Raw genomic sequence first — 13,537 nt, 5'->3', positions numbered from 1 at the left:
CCTTGTACTCTAACCCAAAGCACTTCAGAGTGCCCCTCCCCTGGCTCCTTGCTAATTAATGAGGATGTGTATTCCTCCTTAATATAGAGCGCCACGCCCCCACCCCTCTTTCCTATCCTGTCCCTCCTGTACAGCCTATAGCCCTTGACATTGACCGCCCAATCATGTATGTAGCTTTAAAATGTATTTTATATACTTCTTTTTAAATTCTATCAACAAAAATATACGAATTGTTTCCTTTCCTCATATGTTCTTGAAAATCTGTAATGTAGCCACAGAAATCACTTTTGCTTGTGTGACTGACTAGATGTGATATTTATCTTCCACTGAATTTGATGGAATTGCTGTAAGAGTTAGGACCATGAGTCTGCAAAGGATTTCCATACAAAAATAAGATACTGAGTTTTGTGTAGGTTGATTCATGTTCTTTCCCTTTCTGGTGTAGGAAAGGAGACTGCTGATATGAAGAAAGAAAGAGAAGTATGATGGATTCAAAAGATCTTGTCCTGACAAATTCAAAGCAAAATAGAAGTCATCACATGGCAAAAGTTAGCTCGGGAAAATATTACTTCTGTGGATATTGTGCAGCTTTCACCAATATAGCAATTACCTTTCCCATCCAGAAAGTCCTTTTTCGACAGCAGCTGTATGGAGTGAGAACAAGGGATGCAGTATGTCAGCTACGAAAAGATGGCTTTCGAAATCTGTACCGCGGAATCCTTCCACCGTTAATGCAAAAAACTACAACTCTGGCACTGATGTTTGGCTTGTATCAGGATTTCTCCTCTCTGCTCCAGAGACACACAAGTGCATCTGAACTTGTGACTTGCAGTGTGGCAGCTGTGCTTGCAGGGACCACAGAAGCTGCTCTTACACCCTTTGAGCGGGTCCAGACATTGCTTCAGGACTACAAACATCATGACAGATTTACAAACACTTTCCAGGCTTTCAAGGTACTGAAAGATTATGGGATTAGGGAATATTATCGGGGTTTGATACCTATTCTGCTCCGAAATGGGCCTAGTAATGCACTCTTCTTTGGCTTGCGGGGACCTATCAAGCAATGTCTACCTGAAGCATCTACTTACAGTACTCATTTGTTCAATGATTTCATTTGTGGAGGACTGTTGGGTGCCATGCTGGGGTTCTTATTTTTCCCAATGAATGTTGTAAAAGCTCGCATGCAGTCACAAATTGGTGGGGAATTTCAGTCTTTCCCAAAAGTATTCATGAAGATATGGCTGGAACGTGATAGAAAACTGACTCATCTTTTCAGAGGAGCCCATCTCAATTATTATCGCTCCATCTTATCTTGGGGCATAATCAATGCGACATACGAACTTTTACTAAAGTTGTTATAACAAAAAAATTCTTCTATGAAGTCCCTCTGCTGTTGGGTATTGGCACATTGAAGTCGCTTATTTCCTGGGAGCCATTGGTTAAATGGAACTTTTCCATGAATAACGCTGAGCACCATGAAATCTGGAGAGTTTATTTGCAAAATGGTGCTTATACTTCAGTAGGGAGATAAGCGGTTTTACTAGTGCCTGCTTAGCTTTAAAGGTGGGAGGATTGTTGGCAATATGTCTAGATTTTAATCTAAGAAAAACAAGTTTGCTGAAATGCATTCTTGAATTACTTGGATGTTGGAAGATAAATTTACATGTACTTGAAACTAAATTAAACATTTTGCTTGCTATTTGTCTGGTCTAGCAGCTTACTCCAGATCACCCCCCATAACTTCTAACACTCCTGGTGATCAAAAATATGCTTTATTGTGCAATATGAAAGTCAGGGATACTTAGACGAGCTATTGTTCCTGCTTGATAAACTTCAAAGGGATGCTGTAAGAGAACTCCAAACTCCCATGCTATTTTGGGTTTCCAAGATGTCTTTACAGTTTGAAACTAGACTGCCAACTTCTAATGAGAGTGGTTCTCTCTTATTTTAAACCTTAAGACTCAATAAAGCCTATGTGACTATTTGCCAATTGGTTTTTGCTTAGTGTTTTTAATAAGAATGTCAACTTGTCAAGCTACCTAAGGTTAAGCAGTGAATATCAGTTTTCAATATCAGTTTAAATTGGCCAAATACAGAATATGGTCGTATGTGTCTGTGTGAAGGAATGGTGAGAGGAATGAGACAGTAATTTATCTAAAGCTTTAAAGTGACCTTCCTGTGTAAAGTATCATGTGTTTGGGAGTATAGAACACTTGTGGATTGTCTGGTTTTGTTTTGGGGGTGGGGTTTGCCTTTTTGTACTGCTTAGTTTCTTTTGGAAACGGGTATGGTGCCAGAAAAAAGACATGGCTTCTGTAACATAAACACTTACAGAAATAGTACAACTTCCATGGTTTGCAAATTACTTTGTAAACAGTTTTTTTATTAAAATATCTTATGTCCTTTTGCAGATATTTTTTGTGCATTTCATCTGGGACTGGCATGATTGATCTCTCTCTGGTATTTTTAGCCAAAATTTGCTGTACCATCTGTCATGTGTATTGTGAACGGTGCTGTAAAACTGGAGTATACATTGGCATCAACAGAAGTGAAATTTCTGGGTATAACTATTGCCTTATGCAGGATGCAGGGTATATTGTAGTAGTAAAAGAGGTGCTCAAATTATGGTGAAGAGGACCATAAAGGCACCTAATAGGAAGGAGGCAATGTTTGAAGAAGCCTTTCTGGGTATCACTTGAGGCTTCTGTGGTCATTCAATCATGTTGACATACACTCATGTAAACATTAGAAGTGTTGTCTGTAGACTTGGTATTCAGATAGAGAAGACTTTAAAGTCTTGGAGAAAGGAAACAAGAAGACTGAGCAAGAAAGTAAATATGACTATAAAACTAGTGGTCATCTTTATCAAAAGTGAGAGATTTTTTTTTTTATTTTATTTTTTAACACAAGACATTCATAACATTTTCATATTTGTGATGTGCAAGACAGCTTTCAGAAACTGGTCTGTATGGATTTTTCCATATGTTTTGAGTGGATAACACTTTTTCTTCATTTAACTTTATTTAAGCTTTCAGATGCTTTCTGACTTATTTTTTACCTCATTTCAATTGTTCATTTGATATAACCGTCCCTAGTGATTGACCCCAAACAGTACGTCTATTTTCTTTATAATCATACAGTACTTAATTTCACGCCCGAATAGCCAAGCACAAACAAAACAGATTTGTTTGATATTTTGAATGTTGTGGTCATTTGCATTTAAACGTCTGTTGAATATTTCTTACTGGTAGAATCTGATTTTGCCAGTATTTTTTTTTGTAACCTATCCTTGATGGAATAAAACAAAAATAAATCCTGGTTTTCTCGAGTGATGGATAAATTATGCCTCTTCCTAGCTATGTTTGTTCTTGTCTGAAAAGTGAACCCAAGCTGAAGAAAGAAATTAGTTGCTGCTGTGTTAGTGTCAGTTAACATGTTTTAACTAAACTTTTTTGGCAGGTGTGCCACAAATGAGCCCTGCACCTTCCCCAAGTGCCACTCTGACCACCTTTCTCTGCCTGACCCTTCACTCTGCTTTCTGTTTTATCTCCTACTGTGCTGCTGCATGCCACATGTGGAGGATACTGTGCAATAGGTGGGTCCCCACCCCTGTTTTAGCAGAACAGAACACTTGAATAGCTTTGGCCTCATGCTGGTATCATTGTACTAGCCTGAACATTGGGAGATAAAAGGAAGGGACCTCTAATTCATCCTGCTTATCAGGAGTTTGAAAACTGGTATTTTAAATGTCTCATGATAGCATTATACAACTTTGGGGTATATTCCTTGACCATTTTAACTACGCAGAGTGAATATGAATGCACTAAGTAGTGATAGTAGTTTAGTAAGACAAGGTTCTTTGGGTGAATCTGATATCTTTTGTTAGACCAACTTAAGTAGCTTACTAAAGCATTTGATAATGGCTGGAGTGTTTAATTGTTGTCTATGCAAGTCATCTAGTAATGATACCCAAATATTAAATGAAGCCATAAATTTGCTGAGAAGGGCATAACTAAAATGCCTTAAGAGCAAGAACGAGTCAGTAGGGCTGTGCAAAACAGCATCGTTCTGCTTCGACTTCCGTTTCAAGTTCCATTTCGTTTTGGAAGCACTGTTCCGTTTTGTTTCATCAAAACTCTGGCTGTTTTGACGTTTCACCCATATCCACTGGGAAGATCGGTGCTGCTGCTGGCCCCAGCCAGCAGCACCAGCCTTCTGTCACTGGGCAGGCAAATTGGGGGCTGCACCCCTGGGAGCAGTCTGGCACAATCCTTGCAGCCCTCCCTGGGGGTGCTGGCAAGCCCCTGATTTGCCTGCCGGGTGACAGGAGGCTGGTGCTGCTGGCTGGAGCCACCAGCATCACCGATCTTCCCGGCACAGGCTGCGTCCAGCCAGCAGAACCAGCCTCCTGTCATCCAGCAGGCAGACTGGGGGTTCGCCTGTGCCCTGGGAGGGCTGTGGGACCTGTGCCAGACTGGGGGTCCGCACTCCAGGGAGCAGTCTGCCTTCTGGATCACAGGAGGCTGGTGCTTCTGCCTGGAGCCCGCAGCAGGTGGGCATGGGGCAAATCAGCTCAGGCCAGGGCAGGTCCCCCGCATCCTCTGATCGGCTCTGGTGCAGGGTCCGGGGAAAATCACTTTGTGTGAGGACCCACCACTACCTCAGGATTGGGGTGACGGCAGGTCTGTGCGCAAACTGATTTCCCCAGGCCCCGCACCCCAGCTGATCTGAGAAGGCAGGGAGAGCCAGGGCTGCGCTCCCCATGGGGCTGAGCCGCATGGGGTTATGGAGCTGCTTGGAGTGCAGCTCTGGCTCTCCCCTGCCTTCCGCCATTGGGCTGCTTTGAAATTCGGAATGTTTCGACTGGCCTTGTTTTGGTTTCACTGTTTCAAGCTCAAAACAAGTTGGAACAGGGTCAAAATGAAACAGCTAGTGAAGCTTTGCACAGCCCTACTAGGCAGTAAAGTCGAAAGCTTATAGTATCCATTAGCAGTAAAAGGGCACTTGCTATCTGGGTTACATACGTTGAGGTAAGACAGAGCAGGGAAGCAGAAGTCCAGTTAAAATACGCATTTGAGGCTGGGCTCAATATTTGAATATAGGCAAATCAGACAGAATTAGGTCACTGACTTGTACAGTACCTCTAGTAACTGGGGAATAGAGCTGAAAATTGGCAAGGAGGCTGGTAGCATCATTCAATAACAATTAAACAAGATTGTGAAGCCATTGAGCCATTTTAGTCAGTTAAGTGTTTCTATATGCAAATCCTCTGCAAGACAAGCCTGCATCATGCTCAGCTGTTTCTGGTCTGTTTGAAGTATTCCTCCTTACTAATATTCAAATAGTTCAATGTATAAATGAATTGCATTGTGAAAGTCAGTCTAATAAAAATATATATCTCTGTATGCAAAAGGCAAAAAGCCATAGCAAGACCAAGCATTGGTTAAAGCATCTCTCCTCATGATGTAGCCAGTGCTTGGGTCTTTTTCAGCCCTTAGGAAAGTATTACTAGTCACTTCCAGGCACTACTCAAAGTTTTCATGCTAGCTTCCTACTGCAATTTTCCTTATAGCAGATCAGTTACTTTCTAGCCATGGTTTTCTTGTGCTGGAGTCAAACTAAGTACTCAGAGAGCAGACTTTCCTCACAGCTCCATATCCCAAAGGATGACTGGGTGCACATGGCTGGATTATAGAGTGATTGTCACCTTCATGGCTATGGGATGGAGTGGAAGAGCCAATTGTGGTGAGTAGTTTGCCTGTCTAAAACAAGCCTTTTTCACCACCCAATTTCCAGGGTAGGGTAAACATTTCATTTGAACCTGCCATCTGAGATGCATAGATATCACCAGGGATCCGGGTTTTCTGTTTCCCATGGAAAAACAGAGAAAACCATGGATTTCCTGCTCTGCGGGAAAGAGCTCTGCAGGTGGCAGAGGTCCAGTCTGCAAGAGCTAATTGTGAAAAGGGTGGGAAACCCCCAACCTTGCCTGGAGGATGAGGGAGAGGGGGAAAGGGCCGGGCCTGAGGTTCTCAGTCATCCAAGGCTTGGCTCTGGCTCAGGCTCACTTTCCTTCCTGGAGCTTAAGGTAAATGAGGTTTGTGGGGGGCTGGGGCCCCCTCTGGCAGGGCTGGGTGTTACAGGTCATCGCTGGGGGGGCCCTGGGTGGCAGGCATGGGTGACTGCCAGGGCAGGTGGGGGTAGGTCATCATAGGTGTATGGCTGGGGGCTATGGGAGCAGGGAAGTGTTGGGGGAAGCTCCACATGCAGTGCCCAGTGGTGGTGTGTGGACCAGTAATGGCATGCTGTTGGCCCTTCATGGAAGCTGCACAGGGAGCATGGAGCCCACTCGGGCCAATAGTGTGCTGCTCCCAGTCCATGTGCCATGGCTGGGCAGGCACTCTATATGGGGACTTTCCCCAACCCCTCCCTGCTCCCTCAGCTAGCTTCCCACAGGATGCCTGCCAGCCCAGCAGCGCATGAACCCGGAGCAGCATGCTATCGGCCCTTCAGGGAAGTTGCATGCAGAAGTGTGGAGCCTGCTCGGCCGATAGCATGTAGCTCCTGATCTGTGCTCTGCAGGGCAGGAGGGATCCGCATCCCCCATACCTGTGCGGGGGGCAGGGTGGGTGGGCACTGCAGGCTTGTGGTCCCCATCCTTCTGCCCTCCCCTGGGGCCTCCGCAGCTTAGCGTGTGCAGGGCTGTGCAGGAAAGCTGCTTGCCACTGCAAGCTCCATGCTGCCCTGGCCAGGCTTTCCATGTGTGCATGGGGGCAGCAGTGCAGGGTTGTGCCCATCAAAGCTGTCCCAGTTGCAGGTGAAGTTTCACCATGGTATTGTGGAGGCAAGCAGCTTTCCTGTGTGGCCCCACTGTACGCTGCCACAGTGTCCTACCATGCTGGGTGTCACACTGCTGCAGAAGTCCTGGAGGAGGGCAGCAGGGCGGGGATCATCAGCCTGCAGTCCACATGTACCCTGCTCTCACTCCCTACACAGATCTGGGGGGGTGCAGGTCCCCCTGTCCCCCAGGAGTGGGTGCAGCAGCAGGGAGGCAGCCTTGCCCCTGACCTGAGCCAGAAGGCTGGCAGCTGGCTCCATGCTCCATCTGCTGCAGCAACTGCTGCCTTCTGTTGTGGGCAGGGAGCTGCAGACCTGGGTCCGTAGCCCCATAGTGTGGCAGTTGGGGGCAGGGGCATGAGTAGGGCTGGGGAGGTGTGAGAGGCACCAGCAGGGCTGTTGTGGGGGAGTGAGGGGCATGAGCAGGCTTGGGGTGGGGGACCATGTGGGGCCTTTAATTTTAATCATGCATTTGGGGGGGGGGCTTAATCAGAGAATACTAGGATCTCTTGATATCACTGAAGGAACCTTGATGAAGACTCTCTTAAGGCTTATGGGAAGACCTTGCTGATTGTGTACTGGGCAAACACTAGTAGAAAGTATTTCTTGTGGGATGGCCTGATGATTATGCAAAAACTAGCATCCTGGAGGCTAAGAGATGCCAACCCATCCTCCTTTTCAGGATAGTAGAGCAGTCTTGATCCTCTGACTAAGAGTCACTTCATGTTTGGGATTAATTGTCCTCCTTTCTAATACCAGATACATTTCTGCATCAAGCTCTAGAGCAGGGCTGTTTAACTGGTGGTCTTGGGGCTCCCCTGATTTCTGCTGCATGCTCCCACCCTAGGAGACAGGACAGTGCAGTACAGCACAGCCTAGTGCCAGGGGAGCTGGCAGCCAGGAACATTTGTGGTGCAGTGCCAGAGAGGGAGCCCTCAGAGTGGAAGGTAAGGAAGGGTGCCATACTATAGAGGGAAGTGTACATCTGCCTGCCTGCAAGTGTTGCAGCCCTGGGGGGGCATGTGGCTCTCAGCTGTTTTGAAGTTGGACAGTCCTGCTCTAGAGAATATCAGAGCAACTCTGTTGTGGCCTTTCAGAGTTGTTTGCAACAGGAAAATGGTTCTATTTTTCCATAGTCAAAAAGCAAGTGAAAGCTAAGAATCAGCAATTTCTCAGGGTGCCTTGTATGTAAAGAGGTTGAGAACCACTAGTCTTCACCAAAAATGTGTTTTAGACTTCTGTTAATAGTATTCCTGCTCTAAAGAGCTCATCATCCCACAAGGGCACACTGACATCTAGGTTAGAGAATGAGGACAATATGCATATTAGGCATACAAGTCATTTCACTATAAGCATTCATTTTATGTTAAAGTTCAGCCCTAGTTGAAATAGCAGTGAGGGCAGGAAGCAAGCAGATATTTTTCAGCATAAAGGGCATCATGAAGTTAAATATAGTTAACATGCATTTCCTGTTGGCTTTAAAGAAAAGCACTGAATTGCTGTAATAAATGTTAAATTTATTATGCAAGCAAGAGAAACTTCACAAACAGTAAGAGTTACTGTATAGGAGTAGATACAGTATATTTAGAAGAGCTCGGATACTTTATGTATTGTATTGTCTCCACCCTTTTACTATGAAACCTTTAAGTATTTCAAAATATTCTACATGCACAATTTGCTCTTGTATTAAAAAGCCTTACATTTGAGACTGCTGAATATCAATAACTGTTCACTGTTGCAGAGAATGCACCATTAGCTAAGATCAGGAAATAGGATTTCTCTTCCACACAAAGCAAACAAGTTACTGAAAAAAATGTAAAAGAACACTGTCAGCTATTTCTGTTCTCTATTGTTTAGAGATGATCTTTCCCTTTTGACAATCTTACGACTGAAGGGCTTGAATCTATGGACTTCAGTTTTACTTTGCAATACCAAAATGTCTTTCTATGTTTGTACTATCTGAGACTTCTTTAAGGAATTATTTTTTGCCACTTGTCATTTAGCTACAGTATTGTTGGATGTACAGGAAGATCTACTGGTGAAATTAAACATCTCAAATCATGTCTAGGATGTAGCAGATTAATAGTAAAGCAGGTCAGAATTGGGTCCTTTAAATTATTTGTGTTCCTTCAAGCTACATTTTGCTTTCCCCAACCTGAACTACAAAAAAGAAAAAAAAGTATTTCAGACATGCCAGCTGAAACTTGATGAAGTATAAGCATGTTTAAACAACTCCATTTTTAACTAACTTCATTTTACCCCATTTTTCCCTTACCCAAAAGGGTAACAGTAGTTTGGTGGTTTAAAAGAACAAACAAACAAAACAAACTACCTCTAGTGGAATATTTAAAAAATGTATTTCACTTCAACAATATTGCCACTGGACAAACTACAGAAGATTTACTGGCTTCAAAATGCACTAACTGTGGTTTTCATAAACACTTCTAAAATCGATATTCTTATGGAGCTCTTAATTATGCAGTTTATCTGCTTCTGCTGATCATTCATGCCAACAATGAAACAATTACAACAATAACTAATGAGCATGAAATCATGCTTTGAGAAAGATTATTGCATATTCCACAGTCCAATTAAAATTGTAGGACTTGACTGGTGAAAAATATATTGTAAACAGAAATAACTGATTTAAGCCACTAGCTTAGCATACTAGTTATACAAGGTTGATCTATGATAGGTTAACTCATTTTTCCATCAGGAATAGATTTTACACAATTTTGCACCTTAGGCAGCTGTCAGGAAAGGTTAATCATGACATAGTTTACCTTCTGGAATTTAAAAGAACAGAAGTGTATATAAATCCTCTCTTCCATCTAAAAAAAATGCAAATCTTACATACCAAGTCACTTTGTTAATTCAGTAAGGCAAAACAACATGATTCAGAAAGACAAAAAAATCCCGTAGAAATCACGGTATCTATCATCAAGAAATCAAGAGCATCTAACTGCATTACTGAACAAAGTTTCCAGATGCTGTCAATTATATTTCATAAGTGAAATATACTGGCTTTCAGAAAACTTTCAAAGGCAGTTAAAAAAGTAGTTATCAAATTACCACAACTAACATTATCTATTTGTTCTAACTGAAACTTATTGCAAATGAGATCAAGCCACATTCCTATAGCATACATGGATGGAACATGTCTTCATATAAAAGTGAATCTGCTTCTATGCCATTCAACAGACACTACAAAGCACCCTTAACATATGATCCAAGCCCTAGAGCAGGATAACCTCTGATCGGCCTTATTCTTAATGGTCAGGCCTTGCAAAGCAGTGGACCACGCAGACCTGTTTTGACCACTCTGGATTTCTGTGCATTATAAATAGTACCTACATGTGGTAGGACAGCTGTAATTTATTTAGTAGAGTTACAATTCCCTGTACAGAAAAAATAGTGTCAAATGTTTCAGAGCAATACCTTAAAAATTGTCATGAGGTAGAATTCTTCAAAAAAGCAGTACTCAGTGCATATTCATAGACAAAGAATAATTAAAAAAAAAAGTCAAATACTCTATTTCAAGGAATTAAATAGTAAGACTATCTACAACCAAAAGCTGCAGTGACTTTCCATGGTACTTTCCTGTACTTGAAATGAATACTGTGTTCACAAGTCCAAATATTTACCAAGAGCTATTCCACATGATTCTCCCTTTTTTATATGGTTCCCAAACTGGCCTATGCAATAAAGTATTGAACAAATTAAGTAGCAGTGTTTTGGGATGCTTGGAGCAGAGCTGGTCCCTGGAAAGAGCTTTTGTGGTCTGCAAAATGAAGAGGTGTGGTACCAGTGCCCTACATCATTATTTCTAGGGGTATATTTTTTTCTCATCAATACCAGTAGGGAGGGGAAGAACGTGGGAGGGAAGGAGGTGGTGTAAATCCACATGCTTTGGCCAACAACTTTTCATTCTGTTTCCACAAATTAGCTGCATGTACAAGTCTGCATAAACTTTAATCCCACTTGTCAGGCTGTCACACTAAACTCTTCACTGTGGCCTTGAAAGGAACCCTAATTTAATAGTTTTACAATTCAAACACTGATCTCTGTAGACTTTTGTCTAGGCCTCTCTTTTATTAAAGCCGTACTCAACTAAAAGTATTGCATAAACTTGTGTTCCTTTGCAAATAAGCACCCTGCCTCAGGCAGGGGGTTGGACTAGATGACCTTGAGGTCCTTTCCAACCCTATGTCTCTATGACTTCTATGTGGGATAGCTTGTATTTCTCAGTCAGTCAGGCTAATACACAGTGTATTTAGTATTGTCATTTCCAGTCCTTAACATAACAGATGAGAAAAACCGTGTAAGCTGTCTCATACACAGTTCACGAAATCCAATGCTTAGGAAGTTCAGATTTGCAGATTGCTTATTAAATACTATGAACCATGCATGCAGCAGAGCAGAAGGAATGTGGGAGTGATTCATATTTGCAATAATTAGCTTTTTGAATGAGACATTTTACAGGAGCACAGAGTATACAAATTAAGTGGATCTCTCTGTATTCTATATATAGTTATTCAATCCTATTTATATCTAATAGGATTTGGCCATTGTGTTGTTTTTGGAGGGTTGGGGGGCAGCAGGAGGAAAGAGGGGAGGAAGCATTTTCCGAAACAGTTCAGATTGATTTCTATCCTATCTTCCTGTAAAAACTGTTTAAACAGGTGAAAGTTTGTTCCAACATCTATTCCCTTTCCATTTTAAACAAATTTCAGACAGCAAAACATCCCAATAGTTGGCTTAATTTTTTGAATCTGCCACCAATGCAATTATGAACTTGTGGTTGTAGCTACAAGAACAACAGAACTCTTAGTACCCAAATGGTTGTTTCGCTCAAATTTCATGTTGAATCCAAGTTGGTCTAATAAAAGATATCAGATTCACCCAAAGAACCTTGTCTGCCTATGTTGAACCTAAGGAGTAGTTTCATATCAGTTATCATCTGAAGAGAAGAGGGGATGCTCCCTGTACTTTAAACTAACGGAGCACAGTATAGCTAAGCTAAATGTCATAGGGCTTCCTCAAAGCGCTTATTGCATTGAGAGTTTTGAAGAGCCATTTAGTAAGAGAAACAGCAAAGAATTACACAAATAAATTTACAAAGACAAAACTGTAACTGTTTTTCAGGTGCTGCATGATCAACTACTTGAAATCAATCCTCAGTGCAGCAGTCATTAACCAGATCACTCCACCCCTGCCCTCCAATAGCAAACATCCAATGTTTAGGCTTTTTATTACTGAATATTTTGCCAACAAAACACAAGGTTTTCCTGATTTTTTTTTTTCAATTCTCCAAATAGGTCTCAGCAGTCCCATAACACGAGTTCCATCCAACCCCTAGAATGAGAGGTGTCAAGGAAGTTACTCATGTAAAGCATAGAGCAATCCAAGCCCACTGTCAGATTTCCAGCCTTTAGTTCTATGACCTGCTCAGCGTTGCCACCTCCCATTTAATTTTTCTTCTCTGAATGTGGTGCCTTTGGCAGAAGGCTCTCTTAAGGAGTCATCCTAAAGAAAGTGTATTTTGTTAAAATTCTCTTTGACTATTGAAGGCCAAAGGAGAACCCTGAAGCTTTTTTCCAGCAATATTTCCTACCGCGCTCCCAAGAATATTTTGGCCGAATTAGGATCTTATTCTTAGGTCATGAACATATTGCAGGTTTTTTTCAGGTGGCGCAAATTAAAGTACTCTCAAGACTGAAATTAGACAAGAAATGTCCTTCCTATCAATCCTAATCCTGTGCATTTAAACCAACAAATTTAAAAAAGGTGGGGGGAGGAGGGGTTGAAATGGGTAGTATTTCAGCTCAATTTTGATAAGATCAGGCTGAAAGATCCGTTGTTACCTATAGCAGTCTTCTTCCTGTTTTCCTCTTATGTAAAATCATTCAGCTCTTGCACTAGTCTCAATCCAGCTGTGGGAAATATTGTTATTTAAATTATAGTCTAAGCAGTGTGTCAAATCTTGGTGTTTCATTCCTAGTTTCAGGCAATGGGCGCTCAGTTATACATGAAGTTAAGCTCATTCGCTTTCCACCCAGAGAGTAAAGTTATATAAACATCTGCTCACTCTCACTAGAAGCTTTTGAGCAACTGGAGGACATCATCTTTTTGATGAAGATTAGAAGTGGCATTCAGAATTATACCCTAGTGATAAGCTATTGAAGCAACTATATGAGGGTACCTACATTGCAAATAAGTAAAACTCAGCATTCACATGAATACTGCCCCTTGTCACTGAAGAGTCCAATTTGAGCAAATGATTTTTGGACCAATATACTTTGATCTGTTCCAAATTGACAGTGTAACTTTAAAGACAGCTTTACTAGTACAATTACAGTACCTTCTGTGGGCTACGCTTTGGATAAAGGAGGTGGCTAAGAGCTGTGCACATTACAAGAGTATTTTATTATGCACTTTTGTGGGAATTAGCTGGGAATCCACCAAGTTAACAGAATGGGAAATGCAAAAAGTGTTGTTATTTCTTAATTTTCAGAACGAAATACCAAAAAGGATTTTATTACCATAAAAATCTTTCCGTACTATGGGTCACAGAGAGCTTGGTGGTTGGGGTACACATAACTTGCCACTTTATGCCAGACTTTTCTAAAGGCTATTTTGCAATGCTTACAAGGCATGATGTTTATCCTTCCTATTCGTTACGGCATTCTTTTCCTACTGA

At 42.0% G+C, this 13,537-nt stretch overlaps 1 protein-coding gene across 1 annotated transcript in view; it reads left to right on the top strand.

Annotated features, from left to right (window-relative positions):
• Positions 1-2,122, top strand: part of SLC25A51 (solute carrier family 25 member 51) — a 3,669-nt gene extending 1,547 nt beyond the window's left edge. Inside the window, exon 2 of the mRNA XM_019555254.1 lies at positions 446-2,122. Coding sequence (XP_019410799.1) covers positions 483-1,361 — 879 coding nt within the window. The 5' untranslated portion in view covers positions 446-482 and the 3' untranslated portion in view covers positions 1,362-2,122. The remainder of the gene's footprint in view (positions 1-445) is intronic.
• The last annotated feature ends 11,415 nt before the right edge of the window (positions 2,123-13,537 follow it).

The sequence above is a fragment of the Crocodylus porosus genome, unplaced genomic scaffold (genome assembly GCF_001723895.1).
Source record: "Crocodylus porosus isolate Cpor-Errol unplaced genomic scaffold, CroPor_comp1, whole genome shotgun sequence".
Taxonomy (NCBI): domain Eukaryota; kingdom Metazoa; phylum Chordata; order Crocodylia; family Crocodylidae; genus Crocodylus; species Crocodylus porosus.
The sequence above is the reverse complement of the archived record's forward strand: the minus strand, read 5'-3'. Positions and strand labels throughout refer to the sequence as shown.